A 22393-nucleotide genomic window follows, 5' to 3' on the forward strand; every position below is an offset into this window, starting at 1 on the left:
TTGGAGAAAATCAGAAGTCGAACCTTTGCACCTTTATTTGATTTTGAGAAAAGATGGGGTTCATTTGCTCGTTATTATCATTTGAGTTAATTGATATAATTTTTCCACGATCTAATTGTAAATTCTTTTAGTATATTTTCTTTTCTTGCTGGCGGTTTGATGTTTATTTTTAGAAGCATTTTGTATGACGCATGACTCCGGGGTTGTACACCTAATGGGTTCTCTTTTTCTTCTCACTTTTCTGCTCAGTAGGTTTTTTTTGTTATCACAAAATTTTGTTTTCAATCTTTAAGCTGATGGGTTTTTTTTGAGGCATTGTAAGTGTTGTTACTTCGATGTACTCATGTTATTTTTCCTATATATACAATAAAGAGATTTGAAAGAAAGAAGAGCAAGTAGGAGATTTGAAAGTGGGAGGGGGAGATCCAAAATGATAGGAAAAGACAGGAGGGGGAGGGATGGAGCCAAGAGCTGGACAGGTGATTGGCAAAAGGGATATGAGAGGATCATGGGACAGGAGGCCTAGGGAGAAAGAAAAGGGGGAGGGGGGGAAAAACAGAGGATGGGCAAGGGGTATAGTGAGAGGGACAGAGGGAGAAAAAGGAGAGAGAGAAAAAGAATGTGTGTATATAAATAAATAATGGATGGGGTATGAGGGGGAGGTGGGGCATTAGCGGAAGTTTGAGAAGTCAGTGTTCATGCCATCAGGTTGGAGTCTACCCAGACGGAATATAAGGTATTGTTCCTCAAACCTGAGTGTGGCTTCATCTTTACAGTAGAGGAGGCCGTGGATAGACATATCAGAATGGGAATGGGACATGGAATTAAAATGTGTGGCCACTGGGAGATCCTGTTTTCTCTGGCAGACAGAGCGTTGGTGTTCAGCAAAGCGGTCTCCCAGTCTGCGCCGGGTCTCGCCAATATGTAGAAGGCCACATCGGGAGCACAGGACGCAGTATATCACCCCAGTCGACTCACAGGTGAAGTGTTGCCTCACCTGGAAGGACTGTCTGGGGCCCTGAATGGTGGTGAGGGAAGAAGTGTAAGGGCATGTGTAGCACTTGTTCCGCTTACACGGATAAGTGCCAGGAGGGAGATCAGTGGGGAGGGATGGGGGGGATGAATGGACAAGGGAGTCGCATAGGGAGCGATCACTGCGGAAAGCAGAGGGGGGGGGAGGGAAAGACACGCTTAGTGGTGGGATCCCATTGGAGGTGGCGGAAGTTACGGAGAATAATATGTTGGACCCGGAGGCTGGTGGAGTGGTAGGTGAGGACAAGGGGAACCCTATTCCTAGTGGGGTGGCAGGAGGATGGAGTGAGAGCAGATGTACGTGAAATGGGAGAGATGCGTTTGAGAGCAGAGTTGATGGTGGAGGAAGGGAAGCCACTTTCTTTAAAACAAGAGGACATCTCTCTCGTCCTGGAATGAAAAGCCTCATCCTGACAGCAGATGCGGTGGAGACGGAGGAATTGCGAGAAGGGGATGGCATTTTTGCAAGAGACAGGGTGAGAAGAGGAATAGTCTAGATAGCTGTGAGAGTAAGTAGGTTTATAGCTTCCTGATTATTAACTGTTACCCTAAGTTGTATGCCATAATTCCACTCATGACATCTCTTGGAAAACAAAATCAGAGTTCTGCAAAATGAACTTCAGGATGTCCTAAAGTCCGAAGGTCACAATTACAAATACATTGCTATATAATCAACAAGACATTTAAGAACATGGCCCAGTGAATAACTAGTTTATAGCTGAGAAAGAAACATACTGAGCAAATACTCAAAGTTTATATTGCAACTTTATAAAACTGGTTAGGCCACATCTGCAGTATTGTGCACAGTGCTGGTCACCCTACCATAGGAAGGATGTTGAGTCTGTGGAGAGGGTGCAGAAGAGGTTAGCCAGGATGCTGCTTGGTTTAGAGGACGAGTGCTATAACAAGAGGCTGGGTAAACTTGGGTTGTTTTCTCTGGAATGCCAGGGGCTGAGAGGAGATCTGACAGAGGTTTAAAGGACTATGAGAGGCATAGATAGAGTGGACAGACAGTATCTGTTTCCCAGGGCTGTTATGTCTAACACCGGAGGGCATGCCCTGAAGGTGAAAGGGTGTAGGTTCAAAGGGGATGTGAGGGGTAAGTTTTTTTCACTCAGAGAGTCGTGAATGCCTGGAATGCACTGTCTGGTATGGTGGTAGAGACAAATACATTAGAGGCTTTTAAGAGACATCTAGATAGGCACATGGATGTAAGGAAGATGGAGGGATATGGACAGGGTGTAGGTAGGAGGGATTAGTGTTTGGGTGTTTCTGATTTGCTTTTCAGCAGGTTCGGTACAATATTGTGGGCCAAATGGACTGGCCCCATGTTGTACTCTTTTACATTCTACATTCTATGTTGAAAGTTCAAAGCACATTTATTATCAAAGTATGCATACAGTATACAACCTTGAGATTCATCTTCTTGCAGACAGCCAAAAAACAAAGGAACACTAAAGAACCAAGACTATCAAAGCTGTGAAAAAAGAATATATCATGCAAACAACAAAACGTGAACAAATAACACATGGAACATTAAAACATCAAACTGCAGAGACGCCAAAAGTGAGTGCACAGCCATGAGACGGCAAGGGTAGTGAAATTGGTGCAGAAGCTAATGGCCGCAGCCACAGCCATTGAGTCAGTCAGTTCAGTGCTGTGTTGATGGCCCTGCGCAGATCCAGTTCCATACCAATTCGCCTCGATCAAATTGTGCAAATAGTAAAGCACAATTACTCAAAATGCAATTACAATGAAATCTTAAGCAAAAAGGAAGGTCGCAAATCTTGAAATTCATCTTATCACCATCATCGTCCCCATCATCATCATTATGTGCGATGGGGTATGACACAAGTGATCATGATAGTTTTGGCAAATTTTTCTATAGAAGTGGTTTGCCATTGCCTTCTTCTGAGCAGACAAGTGACCCCAGCCATTATCGATACTCTTTAGGGATTGTCTGCCTGGTGTCTGTGTCACTTAACCAGAACCTGTGATATCTGACTATCCAGCACCTGTTCCCATGGCTTTCCATGACCCTGACTGGGGGTAACCAGGTGCTACACCTTGCCCAAAGGTGACCGGCAGGCTAGTGGCAGGAAGGAGCGCCCTACACTGCCTTTGGTACAGACGTACCTCCACCCTGCCCGCCCACACCTTCAAATCCGTTTCATAAGCTTTCAAGCAGAGATCTGGTGGAAGCGGGTGCTCTACAGTGGTCTGGATGCATGCAGTTCCAATACCATTCAAGAAGTTCAACAGCATCAGGCAAGAAGCCCCACTGAGCTGACACCCCATTGATAATCTCAAACATTTGCTAATTCCACAGCAGGTACTTTGAGATGCCAAACTTGCAATCTTAAAACTGCTCATTGTAAGAAAATCATAGAAGGAATCAGGAACTTGTCATTTTGCATGCTACTTGACTGGCAGGTTCTGCAGCTAGTGACTGATCATGGCATTAGTGCTACTGAATGGCAAAGCCAACAAAAAGGGCATCATGAAACAATTAGGTAATGGCGTTGATGCAGAACTGGTTGGCTATATGGCCTGTTTCTATAGTTTATCACTATACACTGGGAGATGAAGAAACATAAATGACTCTAACTTAAATAATGACATAAACAATTTCCTACAGAGTTACACAATTTCCTAAGTAACTGAGTAAAAAATCTTATCTTGGAGATTAAAAAGGCACTTCCTGGTAATTACAATATTGCAGCTGGGTGTGAATATCGGTAACAGATTTAGCAGCAATCTGCAGTATTTTTAATTGATATTGTTGTTAAAAACGAAAATCTGTTTTGGCTGCAGTGGGTGATAACAATCCTTTTTTAAAGTTATCCCATCAGGAACAAGATGAGGCATGCACAAACACTAATATTCTAAAAATTAGCCTCAGTGCCACATTATGAAAATTAATAACTGCTAAAGTCTCTTTGCAAAGAACAAGACCTGATCTGTGGTTTTGGAAATTAAAATGAAAGCTAAAAATGCTAGAGATTGGGTGAATCTGGCCTGCAAAAATATGAACAAACTGGAAGTCCAGAATAAAATATTATATGATTACTCAAATTCTTCTTGGCATTCTTTATCTGCATCATTTATGAGTCAATAGACTCATTCACAAACAAGGGAAGATCTGCAGATGCTGGAAATCCAAGCAACACACACAAAATTCCAATGCAAAAGTCTTAGGCATATATATATATAGCTAGGGTTCATTAGACTTTTGCACAGTACCGTAGCAATTATACATATTGCACTGTACTGTTCCACAACAAAAAAAAACAAATTTCATAACATACAGTATACGAGTAATGATAAAACCAGAATCTGATATGGGTATCTATTGTGGATTGAGAGTGGGAAGAGGGCAGCGAGAGAGATTCATGGTTGGGTAAAGGGGAAGGGAGGGGAAGGGAGAGGAAGGGAGTGGGAAGGACCAGGGAGTCATTCTGTAATGATCTTTAAACCAATTGTTTGGAACCGAATGACCTTGCCTGGTGTCTCAGATCTAGGTGTGTCTTCCCCTGCCCAGGTACTCCTTCTCTGCCACTTGTCCTACACCCCTCCACCATTGCTATTCCCAACATTCTTTGCTCCCGCCAGATTTACAAACGCGCTCTCCACTCCACATTGACAAAAGCCATAAATACAGTGCCTATAAAAAGTATTCACCCCCCCTGGGATTCACCAAAACAATTTATTATGGAATAAATTTTAACTCATTGAAATGGTAAATGCAATGTTGAAATAGATTAACAAATAGACAAAAAAGTGTGAAGAAATCTACACTCAGTGGCCACTTTATTAGGTACACCTGCTCATCAATGCAAATATCTAATCAGCCAATCATATGGTAGCAACTCAATGTATAAAACCATGCAGACATGGTCAACAGGTTCAGTTGTTGTTCAGACCAAGTATCAGAATAGGGAAGAAATGTGATCTGAAAGACTTTCACCGTGGAATGATTGCTGGTTCTAGACAGGGTGGTTTGAGTATGTCAGGAACAGCTGATCACCTGGGATTTTCACACACAACAGTCTTTTACAGAGAATGGTGTGAAGAACAAAAAAAAATCCAGTGAGTGGCAGTTTGGTGAGTGAAAATGACTCTTTAATGAGGAAGGCCAGACTGCTTCAAGCTGACAGGAAGGCAACAGTAACTCAAATAACCATGCGTTACAACAGTAGTGTGGAAAAGAGGATCTCTGAATACACAAAATGTCAAACCTTGAGGTGGATGGTTACAGCAGCAGAAGCCCACAAGTGGCCACTTTATTAGGTACAGGGGTGCTTAATAATGTGACCACACAGTGTATAATAAATGTATAACTTGAAATCACTCCAGAAAAGATAGTAGAATAGTGACAAATGCCACCTCCTAAGTTCTAAAACATTCTACGAACTCTCTGATACACCATTCTTTGATTCTTGGTGATACCTCATACTTTCTGATAGTGCTTCTGTTAAGCTTTTAGGGAAAGTATTAACTCTAACAAAAATTCTGCATTTTTGTTCACATCGACAGTGATGAAATGCTTTGAGAGGTTGGTTATGACTAGACTGAACTCCTGCCTCAGCAAGGACCTGGACCCATTGCATTTTGCTTATTATCACAATAGTTCATCGGCAGACGCAATCTCCATGGCTCTCCACATGGCTTTAGACCACTTAGACAACACAAACACCTACGTCAGGATGCTGTTCATCGACTATAGCTCAGGATTTAATATGTAAACACGAGGAATTCTGCAGATGCTGGATTCTGCAGATTCTGCAACTTTGATGTGTGTTGCTCAGCATTTAATACCATCATTCCCCCAATTCTAATTGAGAAGTTGCAGAACCTGAGCCTCTGTACCTCCCTCTGTAAGTGAATCCTCGACTTCCTAACCAGAAAACCACAGTCTGTGCGGATTGGTGATAACATACCCTCCTCGTTGACGATCAACACTGGCGCACCTCAGGGGTGTGTGCTTAGCCCACTGCTCTACTCTCTGTATACACATGACTGTGTGGCTAGGCATAGCTCAAACACCATCTACAAATCTGCTGACGATATAACCATTGTTGGTAGAATCTCAGGTGGTGACGACAGGGCATACAGGAGTGAGATATGCCAACCAGTGGAATGGTGCCACAGCAACAACATGGCACTCAACGTCAGTAACACGAAAGAGTTGATTGTGAACTTCAGGAAGGGTAAGGTGAAGGAACATGTACCAATCCTCATAGAAGGATCAGAAGTGGAGAAAGTGAGCAGCTTCAAGTTCCTGGGTGTCAAGATCTCTGAGGATCTAACCTGGTCCCAGCATATTGACGTAGTCATAAAGAAGGCAAGACAGCGGCTATACTTTATTAGGAGTTTGAGGTGATTTGGCATGTCAACAAATACGCTCAAAAACTTTTATAGTTGCACCATGGAGAGCATTCTGACAGGCTGCATCACTGTCTGGTATGGAGGTCCTCTGCACAGGATCGAAAGAAGCTGCGGAAGGTTGTAGATCTAGTCAGCTCCATCTTGGGCACTAGCCTACAAAGTACCCAGGACATCTTTAGGGAGCGGTGTCTCAGAAAGGCAGTATCCATTATTAAAGATCTCCAGCACCCAGGGCATGCCCTTTTCTCACTGTTACCATCAGGCAGGAGATACAAAAGCCTGAAGGCACACACACTGTGATTCAGGAACAGCTTCTTCCCCTCTGCCATCTGATTCCTCAATGGACTTTGAAGCTTTGGACACTACCTCACTTTTTTAATATACGGTATTTCTGTTTTTGCACATTAAAAAAAGTAATCTATTCAATATGAATAATTGATTTACTTGTTTATTTATTAGTTTTTATATTTTTCTCTCTCTCTCTGCTAGATTATGTATTGCATTGAACTGCTGCCGCTAAGTTAACATATTTCACGTCACATGTCGGTGATAATAAACCTGATTCTGATTCATTTACTATAACCAACATGAAGAAATATTTCAATTAAAAACTTCTGTACTGCCAAAGGACGAGATGGGATCGAGTTTGTGTTCAGGAAAATTTCCTTCATCAGTGCGTAGAAGTCCCAATGAGAGATCTGTTGCTAGGGAATGAGACAGGGCAGAGGAAATAAGTTTGTGTAGGGGAACTCTGCATCTAGTATCACAATGCCCATTAGTTTCAAAGTAAATATGCAAAAAGATAGGTCTAGTCTGCGGGTTGAGACTCTGAATTGGAGAAACACCAATTTTGATGGTATCAGAAAGCATCTGGCAAGTGTGGACTGGGTCAGGTTGTTTTCTGGTAAAGATGTATTTAGTAAGTGGGAGGCCTTCAAAAGTGAAATTTTGAGAGCACAAAGCTTGTCTGTAACTGTCAGAATAAAAGGTAAAGATAACAGGTGTAGGGAACTTTGTTTTCAAGAGATATTGAGGTCCTGGTTGAGAATAAACAGGAGGCAGGTAAGAACAAATAGGGTGCTTATTGAGTATAAGATATTCAAAGGAACACTGAAGAGAAAAATGAGGAGGGCTAAAAGAAGGTATGAGGTTGCCCTAGCAGACAAGGTGAAAGAGAATCCCACAGATAAGGTACTCATGAGACCACACTTGGAGTATTGTGTGTAGTTTTGGGCTCCTTATTTTAGAAAGGATATGCTGACATTGAAGAGGGTTCAGAGAAGATTCACAAGAAAGATCCCAGGAATGAAAGGGTCATCATATAAGGAACGTCTGGCAGCTCTTGGGCTGTATTCCATGGAGTTCAGGAGAACGAGGGGGGATCTCATAGAAACATTCAGTATGTTAAAAGGCCTAAACAGATTAGATATGGCAAAGTTACTTCCCATGGAAGGGGATTCTCAGACAAGAGGGCATAACTTCAGGACTGAAGGATGTCCTTTTAGAACTGAGATGCAGAGCAATTACTTTAGTCAGAGGGTGGTAAATCTGTGGAATTTGTTGCCACAAGCAGCTGTGGAGGCCACGTCATTGGGTGTATTTAAGGCAGAGATAGATAGGTATCTGAGTAGCCAGGCATCACAAAGGGTACAGGGTGAAAGCAGGGGAGTGGGGATGACTGGAAGAATTGGATCAGCCCATGATTGAATGGTGGAGCAGACTTGATGGGCCGAATGGCCTACTTCTGCTCCTATATCTTATGGTCTTATAGATATGGTAAGAGCAAAAGAATTGCAAGGGACAAAACTGGTCCTCTGGAAGATCAGAATGGTAATCCACGTGTGGAGCCAAAAGAGATGGGGGAGAACTTAAATGATTTTTTTGCATTTGCATTTAATCAGGTGATGCATACAGAGTCTATAGAATTGAGGCAAAGTGGCATCAACTTCATAGATTGTGTACAGATTACAGAGGAGGAGGTGTTTGCTGTTTTGAGGCAAATTAGGGTGGATAAATCCCCAGGGTTTAACTGGGTGGCCCCTCAGACACTGCGGGAGGCAAGTGCAGAAATTGCCAGGGTTCTAGCAGAGATATTTAAATCATCTTTAGTGACAGGTGAGGTACCACGGGATTAGAGGACAGACAATGTTGTTTGGCTGTTCAAGAAAGGCCCTAAAAGTAAACCAGAAAACCATAGGCCAGTGAGCCTGACATCGGTGATGTGAAAGTTATTGAAAGGTACTTTGAGGAACCTCATACTTAAGTATTTGGATAGACATGGACTGATTAAGGATAGTCAGTATGGCTTCATACAAGGTAGGTCACACCTAATCAATCTTACAGGGTTTTCAAAGAAGTTACCAGAAAAGTTGATGAAGACAAGGCAGTGGATGTTTTCTACATGGCCCTTAGCAAGGCATTTGAAAAGATCCCACATCTGAGCCTGATCAAAAAGATTCAGTTGCACGGCTTTCAAGATGAGATGGTAAATTGGATTAGACATTTGCCTGGTGGGAGAAGCCAGAGAGTGGTAGTAGGTGGTTGTCTGTCTGACTGGAGGCCTGTGGCTAATGGTGTGCTGCAGGGATCAGTGCTCAGTCCATGGTTGTTTGTCATCTATATCAATGATCTGGATAGCAATGTAGTTAACTAGAAGATCAAATTTGTGGATGATACCAAGATTGGGGGCGCAGTGGACAGCAAAGAAAGCTATCATGGCTTGCAGCAGGTTCTGGATCAGCTGGAAAAATGGGCTGAAAAATGGCAGATGGAACTTAATGCAGACAAATGCAAAATGTTGTATTCATAAATTAAAGTATTGAGTACATGGGATGGGATGTTGTTTTAAAGTTGTATAAGACATTTGTGAGGCTTAATTTGGAGTATCGTGTGCAGTTTTGTTCACCTATCTACAGGAAAGATGTAAGTAAGGTTGAAAGAGAACAGAAAATAATTACAGGGACACTACTGGGTTGGAGATTTAAGTTATAAGGAAAGATTGACAAGGTTCAGACTTTGTTACAAAATTATGAGGGGTATAGATAGGATAAATACAAACAGGATTTTTCTACTGTGGCTGCATGGGACTACAACCAGAGGTCACGGGTTAAAGGTGAATGGTGAAAAGTTTAAGGGGAACATGAGGGGAAACTTCTTCACTCAGAGGGTCATGAGAGCTTGGAATGAGCTGCCAGCCCAGGTGGTGAATACAAACTTGATTTCAATGCTTAAGAGAAGCTTGGATAGGTACATGGAAGCTAGGGGTATGAAGGGCAGGTCGATGGCAGGAGGCAGCTTAAATGGTTCAGCACAGACTGGATGGGCCAAAGGGGCTGTTTCTGAGCTATACTTTTCTATGAATATTACTTTAAAAACCAAAATACATCTGTGTATTAGAATTAACAAAGTGAATACAAGGGAAACAAGTGGTGACTATAGCTGAAGAACGATGTGCAATTCTGGTCACCATGTGATAGGAAGGATAAAGGATATGCTAATATGAGGGGCACAACTTTAAGGTGATCAGAAGAAAGTAGAGGTGTGATGTCAGAGGTAAATTTATAAAAAGAGAGTGGCAGATGCGTGGAGCGTGCTGCCGGAGCTCTCCATCTCGTGATGGAGAGAGATATATGCGGGACTTGCACTCCAAAGATCCACAATGCTTCAAAGGATTTACACCAACAACATATGAACACATGGAGAATTGGTTGGCAGACAGGAAGCAAAGAGTGGGAATAAACGGGACCTTTTCAGAATGGCAGGCGGTGACTAGTGGGGTACCGCAAGGCTCAGTGCTGGGACCCCAGTTGTTTACAATATATATTAATGACTTGGATGAGGGAATTAAATGCAGCATCTCCAAGTTTGCGGATGACACGAAGCTGGGTGGCAGTGTTAGCTGTGAGGAGGATGCTAAGAGGATGCAGGGTGACTTGCATAGGTTGGGTGAGTGGGCAAATTCATGGCAGATGCAATTTAATGTGGATAAATGTGAAGTTATCCACTTTGGTGGCAAAAATAGGAAAACAGATTATTATCTGAATGGTGGCCGATTAGGAAAAGGGGAGGTGCAACGAGACCTGGGTGTCATTACACACCAGTCATTGAAAGTGAGCATGCAGGTACAGCAGGTAGTGAAAAAGGAGAATGGTATGCTGGCATTTATAGCAAGAGAGATTCGAGTACAGGAGCAGGGAGGTACTACTGCAGTTGTACAAGGCCTTGGTGAGACCACACCTGGAGTATTGTGTGCAGTTTTGGTCCCCTAATCTGAGGAAAGACATCCTTGCCATAGAGGGAGTACAAAGAAGGTTCACCAGATTGATTCCTGGGATGGCAGGACTTTCATATGAAGAAAGACTGGATGAACTGGGCTTGTACTCGTTGGAATTTAGAAGATTGAGGGGGGATCTGATTGAAACGTATAAGATCCTAAAGGGATTGGACAGGCTAGATGCAGGAAGATTGTTCCCGATGTTGGGTAAGTCCAGAACGAGGGGCCACAGTTTGAGGATAGAGGGGAAGCCTTTTAGGACTGAGATTAGGAAAAACTTCTTCACACAGAGAGTGGTGAATCTGTGGAATTCTCTGCCACAGGAAACAGTTGAGGCCAGTTCATTGGCTATATTTAAGAGGGAGTTAGATATGGCCCTTGTGGCTACGGGGGTCAGGGGGTATGGAGGGAAGGCTGGGGCGGGGTTCTGAGTGGATGATCAGCCATGATCATAATAAATGGCGGTGCAGGCTCGAAGGGCCGAATGGCCTACTCCTGCACCTATTTTCTATGTTTCTATATTTCAGCTTTTCCAGAATAAGTATCTGATTCAGAACTACAGAAATGCAAAAGAGTTGCAACTCAAAAATAATTTGTTTCCTTTCTTTCCAAGTTCTAATGATGGTTGCAATGCCCTGCTCAGAACCAGGTTTAATAACACCATCATATGTCGTAAAATTTGTTAATTTTACCGCAGTAATACAATAAAATGCATGAAAAATAAACATAGGGAAAAAACTGAATTACATTAAGTGTGTATGTGTGTGTATTATATATATACTAAATAGTTAAAATAAGTAGTACAAAATAACAGAAATAAAAAAGTCATGAGGTAGTGTTCATGGGTTCAATGTCCATTTAAATATAGAATGGCAGAGGGGAAGAAACTGTTCCTTAATCACTGTGGGTGTGCCCTTAGGCACAGGAGTACGTCCTTCCTGACGGTAACATTGTGAAGTGGCCATGATGCTGCCTGATCTGCTGAGTATTTCCAGCATTTACTGGTTTAATGTTCGGCGGGAGGAGAAGATGGTGGCGCGACGCAGCTTGCAGGGGCCACTCCGGTGGTGATGTCTGTTATTTGTCAAGTAGGGTGCCGTGCACAATCCTGATTTGATGGAGACAGACGTGAGAGCACAGAGGAACATCTGGTGAAACTTCTGAAATGCCTGCTTCGCTGCTGCTGCTACTGTGTGGTCCAGAATCTCCAGAGGGGAAGGCCCCGAGTCCTCAGCTTTGCTTGTTGCTCGGCGGCTGGGGACGGGGTCTAAGCGCTCGGCAGAGGATGGTGCTTAGAGAGGCTCTATCAGAGGGACTGGTTGGAGGCTCAAAGTTTTTGTACGGACTCAGAGTCTGCTGCGGTCGGGTGCTTCCAATGCATCGGCAAGTTTGCGGCGCTTGGAGGTTCATGGCGGGGTGACTTCCTCCCTTCCGCCACCTGCGTGAGATGATGAGTCTATCGGGACTTTGAGACTTTTTTTTTACTGTGCCATGGTCTGCTCTTTATCAAATTATGGTATTGCTTTGCACTGTTGTAACTATATGTTATAATTATGTGGTTTTGTCCGTTTTAGTCTTGGTTTGTCCTGTGATTTCTTGTGATATCATTCTGGAGGAACGTTGTATCATTTTTTAATGCACACATTTCTAAATGACAATAAACGAAGACTGAATGTCCTCATAATCTAATCTAATCTAATCCAAGTATACACACAGCCCATCATGGGGAAAGCCCTCCTCACTAGTGAGCACCTCCACATGGAGCAGTGTCACAGGAAAGCAGCATCAATCTTCAAAGACCCCCACTATCCAGGCCTTGCTGTCTTCTTGCTTCTGCCAGAAAGGGTAAGACGAGGTCACACACACCAATCCTCATTGACGGATCAGTCATGGAAAGGATGAGCAATTTCAAGTTCCTGGGTGCCAACATCTCCGAGGATCTATCCTGGGCATGGCATATCAATGCAGTTACAAAGAAGGTACAACAGCAGCCATATTTTATTAGGAATTTGACGACATTTGATCTGTTACCAAAAGACACTCGCAAATTTCTACAGGTGGACCATGGACAGCATTCTAACTGGCTGCATCACCATCTAGTATGGGGGGGGGGGGGCACTGCACAGGATCAAAATAAGCTGCAGAAAATAGTGAACTTAGTCAGATCCATCATAAGCACTAGTATCTAGGACATCTTCAAGGATCGATGCTTCAAACAAGATGGCATCTATCATTAAGGATCCCCATCGCCCAGGAGATGCCCTCTTCTCATTGCTACCATCAGGAAGCATTGCCACTGCATTTGCACAGCTTGTTTTCATTTCAACATTGGTTGTATTTGCAAAGTCTGTCCTGTTGGGTGTAGTTTTTCATTAATTCTATTACGTTTCTTGTGTAACGCGCTGTAATGGCTTCTCTGTAATGTTCACTGCTGAGGTAACCGTTTCTCTGTAGCAGCAATGTTTTGGTTATGGCTGGAGATAACAGGACTTTGGTATGCATGTTAGCCAATCAGGATTTTGTTGCCCTGTCTTGTGAATCTGGAAGGAGATTATTTCGCGGACTTTTGCCAGAGACGCAAATGGAGAGATTTGGTAGACCGCCGGACACCCCGCCGGACTCGGAGCAAGGGTCCGAAGGGCAGTGACGATCGGAGGAGGTCGATGGTGAACCACTGGCTTATCAGTGAGCTCCAACTTTGTGCACAGACTGTTGAATAAGATTGGGCCCTTTTTGTTCCTTTTATTTCATTTCTCTACTAACCATATAGTCAAAGTAAGAGTTATAAAGCTTAATCATTTAATCGCATATTGTGTACTGTTTGTTATTTTGGGGTACTGATTTGTAACAGGGGACGCATCGTGCAGCATCCATCCAAACGAGATTCCTTAAGTTTGGCCGGGCCGGCGGTTATCACCCCCTATATTAAGCCGCTAGACGAAGCAAGAGTTACACTTGGATTTACTATGTACGCCCACATGAAAATGAATCTCAGCATTGTATATGGTGATATATACATATTCATTTTGATAATAAATTTACTTTAAACTTTGAAGTGAGTTTTACAAGTCTCATTTGTGCCTTTTGATCGCTGGTAGAACCGCTCTCCTATGGAGAGGAGAGACTGCCTTTATATCGCTGGCGGATTGCTCTGCTACGGAGAGGGAAGGGCCTGGCACTGTACCCGGAGAATGTTACCCAGGTCTTCTGCATTTTGGATATGGACATGTACTACAGGTTTTTTTTCAGACATAGTTTTTAATACTCTCTATTTTTCACTGATCTTTCTCGGTCTTTTGTGTGTGGGAGAGGGGGATTTGGGAGTCGATGTGCCTGTTCTGTTTTTCTTTATTTTTTGTGTGGGGGGGTGGGACTTGGGGGTTGATGATTGTGTTGCCATTCTTTTCTTTCTTGGTTTTGTGGCTAGCTGGAGAAGAAGAATTTCAGAGTTGTACACTTTGATAATAGATGAACCTTTGAACCTTAAATCACCCTGTAAAATCACCTGGTAACCTTCAGTTGCTGACATGGGTGAGAGATTAACAAGCAATGAGTATCATTTAATATCCTAATCGTATCATTTTCCCAATGTCATTTTCTTCGAAACAGGTGACATAAAAGGATTCCCATTTAGGAACCCATTCTGAGCCGTTGACTATGTTGTGGAAGGAAGAAAATCTGAAGAAATGCTTTTGATTCTTATGGTAACAAAGCTGGGTATCCAATGCAGAAATGCAATTGGCACCAAGTGATAAGTTGAAATAGAGCTGTTAACATTACATGAAAACCGTAATTTTGTAATTTTCGCAACATTATGTTATGGGGCTCCCACCTACTTACAGAATTATATGTCGTTATCCCTTGTTCTTGGGTTATTATAGCACACAATCAAATGCACAGTGGGTACTAAGATCATGAAAATCAGCCCAGTAAAGCTTTGTTGGTAGAAATACATTTGTGACAATGCTTTCTTTAATATCTTTCATTTTAGATGCTATAAACTAAAGAAAAGGGATTTTTTCTCTTGATAAAACTAAATTCTGTTTGGTTCTATAAAGGGCAAGTAATTTATTTACTTATTATTTATTTATTGAGATACTGTGTGGAATAGGTTTTTCAAGCCCTTTGACCTGCACTGTCCAGTGATCTCCTGATTTAATCCTAGCCTAATCATGGGATAATTTACAATGACCAATTACCACCCCCCCCCCCACCCCAAATCGGTACATCTTTGGACTGTGGGAGGACAGTCATGGGAAGAATGTACATAACCCTTACAAACAGTTGCGGGAGTTTAACCCAGGTCACTTGTACTGCAAAGTGTTCTGCTAACCATACGCTACCATGCTGCCTCGCCACATTCCAGAATAGACACTGAGCTCAAAATTCAATCCCATTCTAAGCAAACACAAAGAAGACCAGTAAATAATCATTCAGTGCTGATTTATCAGTTAACATTTGACAAAAAGTCTAGATTTCAGCCGAAGTATTACTGACAGTAAACTTTTATGCACATACCTGTACGCTAGTCAGGGTTGTATACTGGTACGCCTTTATTACAAGATAGTTGGCTTCTATATCTATTACTCCCAAGATCATGTATTTCCACCATCTTCGTTTTAGTATTGCCAACAGATTTTCCTCTCCTGTGCGAAGGAAAAAGACAACAGGTTACAAACTCAACAAGGCAAATGAAAAAATAGGTTAAAACTATTGAGCTGAAAAGTAAGAATGTGTTGACTCTCTAAAATATGTAGGGGAAATTTTCTTTTCTGGATATTGACAATTACAGCAACAAAAAAGTAGGCGTGAATACAGTCATATGTTTGTCATTCTCTTGCCGACGTTTGTAAGCATCCAATGCTTGTTCATTCTCTCCTTTGGCTATCATATTTTGCATTCAATTATGTGGAAGAAAATCAATGCATTAAATTGAATATATATACAATGGATTCTTGTTAATTAGGACATACCAGGACCCATACATTTTGGCCCAATTAAGCGGGTGCCCCCATCAGCCAAAATTTCATGGAAATAGTTAAAAAGCTAAGACAAACTACCATTTAACTGAATAACAAATTATGTATTTAAATTAAATACAGAATAAAATTAGAACACTACCAATACTACTACAGTACTACAAAATTGTGTATTAGTTCCTAATAGTTATCGATGGAGGAATTCATCCAGTGTATGTTGCTGTGTTCTTTTGATTGTAAATGACAAAATCAGTGCAGACACCTAGTGCAAATAATAGACTACCTTTTGACAATTGCATCTTCCAAACCCTCATTTTCATTGTAACATTCAAGATGATTGTCAATACCTTCAAATTCTTCATAGTTCCTAACTTGTTGAAGTAGTGAAATAATTTATATTTTACTTTATACTTTATTGTTGCCAAACAATTGATACTAGAATGTACAATCATCACAGCGATATTTGATTCTGTGCTTCCCGCTCCCTGCCTATCCGGAGAGGCAGGTCCGGATATTTGGAGGGTACGACCCAGATCCGGGTCAGGATCCGTTCAGCAGTCTTATCACAGTTGGAAAGAAGCTGTTCCCAAATCTCATTTCATTCTCACTTCTGGTCATTTCCAGCATCCTTAAGTCTAAATGCTTGAAATTGCAATGAGCAAAACAATTCTGAGTTGCCTAACTGCTTATTTCTAACCAAATATCAGAAACAAAAATCACTACTTTTTCAACACAAACACATGCAACTGATGCTATTTAAAAACAAGTGCAAGTGACAGATGCTAGTTAGAAACTGTTCAGCAACAATCTCCTCTCCCAATTAAGTGGCATAGCGTCCCAAACAAATGAATCCAAACAAAAAAATCCAAGCTGGTTTCTCGATTAGTTTTTGTTCTTTAAGAGTTGTCCCAAATAAGCCGCTGGCCTGAAAAAGCAATAGCCCAACGACTCTCTGTAACATTTGAGCATCCGTGGTCCTCTGCAATATCAAAACTTGTTTGATGCCTAATTTTGTTATGTTTTTGTCCTTGTTTGAGAATATGCAAATCACCACAAGGACTACAAGGATTTAAAATAAATACAACTGTAACTGATACAGAAATCCTAAACACAACTGTTTTTATATTTTTCTGTAAAGAATTAAATATGATTCCTCCTTGATAGATACCTAAATGGAAGTTTAAAGATAAAAGGGTGTTACCTTGTAATATGGTGACAGTCTGGATATGTGCTTAAATTCACACCCCTGAGATTAGATAACAGTACAGAATGTTTTCCTCCTTACAGACATGTTGTCTTTGTTTTCCTTTATTATGTGTCTAGGCTGAAGGTCGTAAGAGATAAAGAGGTGCAGCTGGTACCTCTAATGGATGCAAAAGTACTGGGGTAATAATTATGTTACGGTTTTGAAGGAATCTTCGAGGGCATAAAAATGGGCACTTCCTTTGTACAAAGAGGATAGAGATTCCTAAACACAAAATACTCTGCAGATGCTGGGGTCAAAGCAACACTCACAACACGATGGAGGAACTCAGCAGCTCGGGCAGCATCCGTGGAAACGATCGGTCAACGTTTCGGGCTGGAACCCTTCGTCAGGACTGAAGAGGGAGGGGGCAGAGGCCCTATAAAGAAGGTGGGGGGAGGGTGGGAAAGAGAAGGCTGGTAGGTTCCAGGTGAAAAACCAGTAAAGGGAAAGATAAAGAGGTGGGGGAGGGGAATCAGGGAGTCCAGGTGAAAAATCAGTAAGGGGAAAGATAAAGGGGTGGGGGAGTCTCACCCCACCCTCTCCCCTCCTTCTTTATAGGGCCTCTGCCCGTTCCCTCGTCAGTCCTGACGAAAGGTTCCGGCCCGAAACATTGACTGATCGTTTCCACAGTTGCTGCCCGACCTGCTGAGTTCCTCCAGCATGTTGTGTTATGTCCATACATGGCCTCCCCTACTGCCATGATGAGGCTAAACACAAGTTGGATGAGCAACACCTCATATACCGTCTAGGTAGTCTCCAGCACCTTGGTATGAACATAGAATTCTCCAACTTCTGGTAATTCCCTCCCCCTCTCTTACTCTGTCTCTATGTCACTCTGCCCCCTCCCCCAGCTGCCTATCACCTCCCTCATGGTTCGGCCTCCTTCTACTACCCATTGTGTTTTCCCCTATTCCTTCTTCACCTTTCCTGCCTATCACCTCCCTGCCTCCCCTCCCCCACCCCTTTATCTTTCCCCTTACTGGTTTTTCACCTGGCACCTACCAGCTTTCTCCTTCCCACCCTCCCCCCCACCTTCTTTATAGGACCTCTGCCCCTTCCCTCTTCAGTCCTGACGAAGGGTTCCGGCCCAAAACGTTGACTGATCGTTTCCACGGATGCTGCCCGACCTGCTGAGTTCCTCCAGCGTGTGGTGAGTGGACAGAGATTTCTCTTAGTCTGGGTCACAACTAGTGCTAAGATTTGGAGAAGATAGGGACAGGTATGACAAGAGCGGGTGGTGAAGAGAGGAGGTTGCATGGAAGGTTGTCAGATGTGTGGTTCCCTCTGATATTGTGTAGGTCAGCTGACTACATGGATAAGTGTTGTTTTGTCTCCTGTACTACCACAGTAATCATTCAATTTTTTTTTCTTTCTGTATTTTATTTGTGCTTCTAATAAAGTGGCATTCAACACATGTGCAATGCCTCCCTTTGCTTGCGAAAACATATACAAATGCCCTGAGCTGAATCAGAAAAGAACACGGAATGAACTCTAAAATAATTTTCATTACCTTTTCAAAGACTGAGTTCTATCTGAAAATATATTTTTTCACATGTAGCTACACTATTTAGATAGGTAATTAAGGTAAATCATGTCAGTCTGCTCTAGTGGTACTATCTACAACTTGTGCTTCTATTAAGCCTGTTTGCATCAGATGTTCGAATTAACATAGAATAGTACAGCACAGTACAGGCCCTTCGGCCCACAATGTTATACCGACCCTCAAACCCTGCCTCCCATATAAGCCCCCACCTTAGATTCCTCCATATACCTGTCTAGTAGTCTCTTAAACTTCACTAGTGTATCTGCCTCTACCACTGACTCAGGCAGTGCATTCCACACACTAACCACTCCCTGAGTAAAAAACCTTTCTCTAATATCCCCCTTGAACTTCCCACCACTTACCTTAAAGCCATGACCTCTTGTATTGAGCAGTGGTGCCCTGGGGAAGAGGCGCTGGCTATCCACTCTATCTATTCCTCTTATTATCTTGTACACCTCTATCATGTCTCCTCTCATCCTCCTTCTCTCCAAAGAGTAAAGCCCTAGCTCCCTTAATCTCTGATCATAATGCATACTTTCTAAACCAGGCAGCATCCTGGTAAATCTCCTCTGTACCCTTTCCAATGCTTCCACATCCTTCCTATAGTGAGGTGACCAGAACTGGACAAAATACTCCAAGTGTGGCCTAACCAGAGTTTTATAGAGCTGCATCATTGCATCGTGACTCTTAAACTCTAACCCTCGACTTATGAAAGCTAACACCCCATAAGCTTTCTTAACTACCCTATCCACCTGTGAAGCAACTTTCAGGGATCTGTGGACATGTCCCCGAGATCCCTCTGCTCCTCTACACTACCAAATATCCTGCCATTTACTTTGTACTCTGCCTTGGAGTTTGTCCTTCCAAAGTGTACCACCTCACACTTCTCCGGGTTGAACTCCATCTGCCACTTCTCAGCCCACTTCTGCATCCTATCAATGTCTCTCTGCAATCTTTGACAATCCTCTACACTATCTACAACACCACCAACCTTTGTGTCGTCTGCAAACTTGCCAACCCACCCTTCTACACCCACATCCAGGTCGTTAATAAAAATCACGAAAAGTAGAGGTCCCAGAACAGATCCTTGTGGGACACCACTAGTCACAATCCTCCAATCTGAATGTACTCCCTCCACCACCACCCTCTGCCTTCTGCAGGCAAGCCAATTCTGAATCCACCTGGCCAAACTTCCCTGGATCCCATGCCTTCTAACTTTCTGAATAAGCCTACCGTGTGGAACCTTGTCAAATGCCTTACTAAAATCCATATAGATCACATCCACTGCACTACCCTCATCTATATGCCTGGTCACCTCCTCAAAGAACTCTATCAGGCTTGTTAGACACGATCTGCCCTTCACAAAGCCATGCTGACTGTCCCTGATCAGACCACAATTCTCTAAATGCCTATAGATCCTATCTCTAAGAATCTTTTCCAACAGCTTTCCCACCACAGACGTAAGGCTCACTGGTCTATAATTACGCAGACTATCCTTACTACCTTTTTTGAACAAGGGAACAATATTCGCCTCCCCCCAATCCTCCGGTACCATTCCCGTGGACAACGAGGACATAAAGATCCTAGCCAGCGGCTCAGCAATCTCTTCTCTCGCCTCATGGAGCAGCCTGGGGAATATTCCGTCAGGCCCCGGGGACTTATCTGTCCTAATGTATTTTAACAACTCCAACAGCTCCTCTCCCTTAATATCAGCATGCTCCAGAACATCAACCTCACTCATATTGTCCTCACCATCATCAAGTTCCTTCTCATTGGTGAATACCGAAGAGAAGTATTCATTGAGGACCTCGCTCACTTCCACAGCCTCCAGGCACATCTTCCCACCTTTATCTCTAATCGGTCCTACCTTCACTCCTGTCATCCTTTTTTTCTTCACATAATTGAAGAATGCCATAGGGTTTTCCTTTACCCTACTCGCCAAGGCCTTCTCATGCCCCCTTCTTGCTCTTCTCAGCCCCTTCTTAAGCTCCTTTCTTGCTTCCCTATATTCCTCAATAGACCCATCTGATCCTTGCTTCCTAAACCTCATGTATGCTGCCTTCTACATCCTGACTAGATTTTCCACCTCACTTGTCACCCATGGTTCCTTCACCCTACCATTCTTTATCTTCCTCACCAGGACAAATTTATCCCTTACATCCCAAGAGAACTCTAAATATCGACCACATGTCCATAGTACATTTCCCTGCAAAAACATCATCCCAATTCACAACCGCAAGTTCCAGCCTTATAGCCTCATAATTTGCCCTTCTCCAATTAAAAATTTTCCTGTCCTCTTTGATTCTATCCTTTTCTGTGATAATTATAAAGGCCAGGGAGCGGTGGTCACTGTCCCCCAGATGCTCACCCACTGAGAGATCTGTGACCTGACCTGGTTCATTACCTCGTACTAGATCTAGTATGGCATTCCCCCTGGTCCACATACTGTGATAGGAATCCATCCTGGACACACTTAACAAATTCTGCCCCATCTAAACCCTTGGAACTAATCAGGTGCCAATCAATATTAAGGAAGTTAAAGTCACCCATGATAACAACCCTGCTATTTTTGCACCTTTCCAAAATCTGCCTCCCAATCTGCTCCTCTGTATCTCTGCTGCTACCAGGGGGCCTATAGAATACCCCCAGTAGAGTAACTGCCCCCTTCCTGTTCCTGACTTCCACCCATATTGACTCAAAAGAGGATCCTGCTACATTACCCACCCTTTCTGTAGCTGTAATAGTATCCCTGACCAGTAATGCCACCCCTCCTCCCCTTTTTCCGCCCTATCTATCCCTTTTAAAGCACTGAAATCCAGGAATATTGAGAATCCATTCCTGCCCTGGTGCCAGCCAAGTCTCTGTAATGGCCACTACATCATAATTCCATGTATGTATCCAAGCTCTCAGTTCATCACCTTTGTTCCTGATGCTTTTTGCATTGAGGTACACACATTTCAGCCCTTCTACCTTACTGTCTTTACACTGTTTATTCTGCTTGTCTTTCCTCAAAGCCTCTCTGTATGTTAGATCTGGCTTTACTCCATGCACTTCCTTCACTGCTCTATCGCTCTGGGTCCATCCCCCTCGCAAATTAGTTTAACCCTCCCGAACCATGCTAGCAAACCTACCTGCAAGGATATTGCTCCCCCTCGAGTTCAGGTGCAACCCATCCAATCTGTACAGATCCCCCCTTCCCCAGAAGAGATCCCAATGATCTAAAAATCTAAAACCCTGCTCGCTGCACCAACTCCTCAGCCACACATTCAACTGCCATCTCCTCCAATTCTTACCATCTCTGTCACGTAGCACTGGCAGCAATCCTGAGAACGTCACCCTTGAGGTCCTGTTCTTCAGCCTTCTGCCTAATTCCCGAAACTCACACTTCAGGACCTCATTCCTCTTCCTGCCTATGTTGTTGGTCCCAACATGTATCACGACTTCTGGTTGCTTTCCCTCTTGTACCAAGATGTCGTGCACCCGGTCAGAGACATCCCGGACCCTGGCACCCAGGAGGCAACAAACCATGCGGGTGTCCTTCTCACGTCCACAAAATCTCCTGTCTGCTCCCCTGACTATAGAGTCTCCAATGACGACAGCTGTCCTCTTCTCCATCCCACCCTTCTGCACCACAGGGTCAGACCCAGTGCCGGAGGCCCTGCCACCATGGCTCACACCTGGTCGGTCGTCCCCGCCAACAGTATCCAGGACGGTAAACTTATTATTCAGGGGAATGGCTACAGGGGTGCTCTGCACTACCTGTCTGCTCACCTTCGCTTTCCCCCCTCTGACTGTCACCCAACGACCTGCTTCCGACAGCCTAGGTGTGACTACCTCCCTGTAGCTCTCATCTATGACTGCCTCATTCTCCCTTATGGGTCGAAGGTCATCCAGCTGCTGCTCCAAATTTCTTACATGGTCTTCCAGATCGC

General features: G+C 43.3%; 1 protein-coding gene across 1 annotated transcript in view; it reads right to left on the bottom strand.

Annotated features, from left to right (window-relative positions):
- Positions 1-22393, bottom strand: part of slc35f1 (solute carrier family 35 member F1) — a 379593-nt gene that overhangs the window by 102641 nt on the left and 254559 nt on the right. The window contains exon 3 of the mRNA XM_072279244.1: positions 15212-15339. Coding sequence (XP_072135345.1) covers positions 15212-15339 — 128 coding nt within the window. The remainder of the gene's footprint in view (positions 1-15211; positions 15340-22393) is intronic.

Source organism: Mobula birostris, chromosome 2 (assembly GCF_030028105.1).
Source record: "Mobula birostris isolate sMobBir1 chromosome 2, sMobBir1.hap1, whole genome shotgun sequence".
NCBI lineage: Eukaryota > Metazoa > Chordata > Chondrichthyes > Myliobatiformes > Myliobatidae > Mobula > Mobula birostris.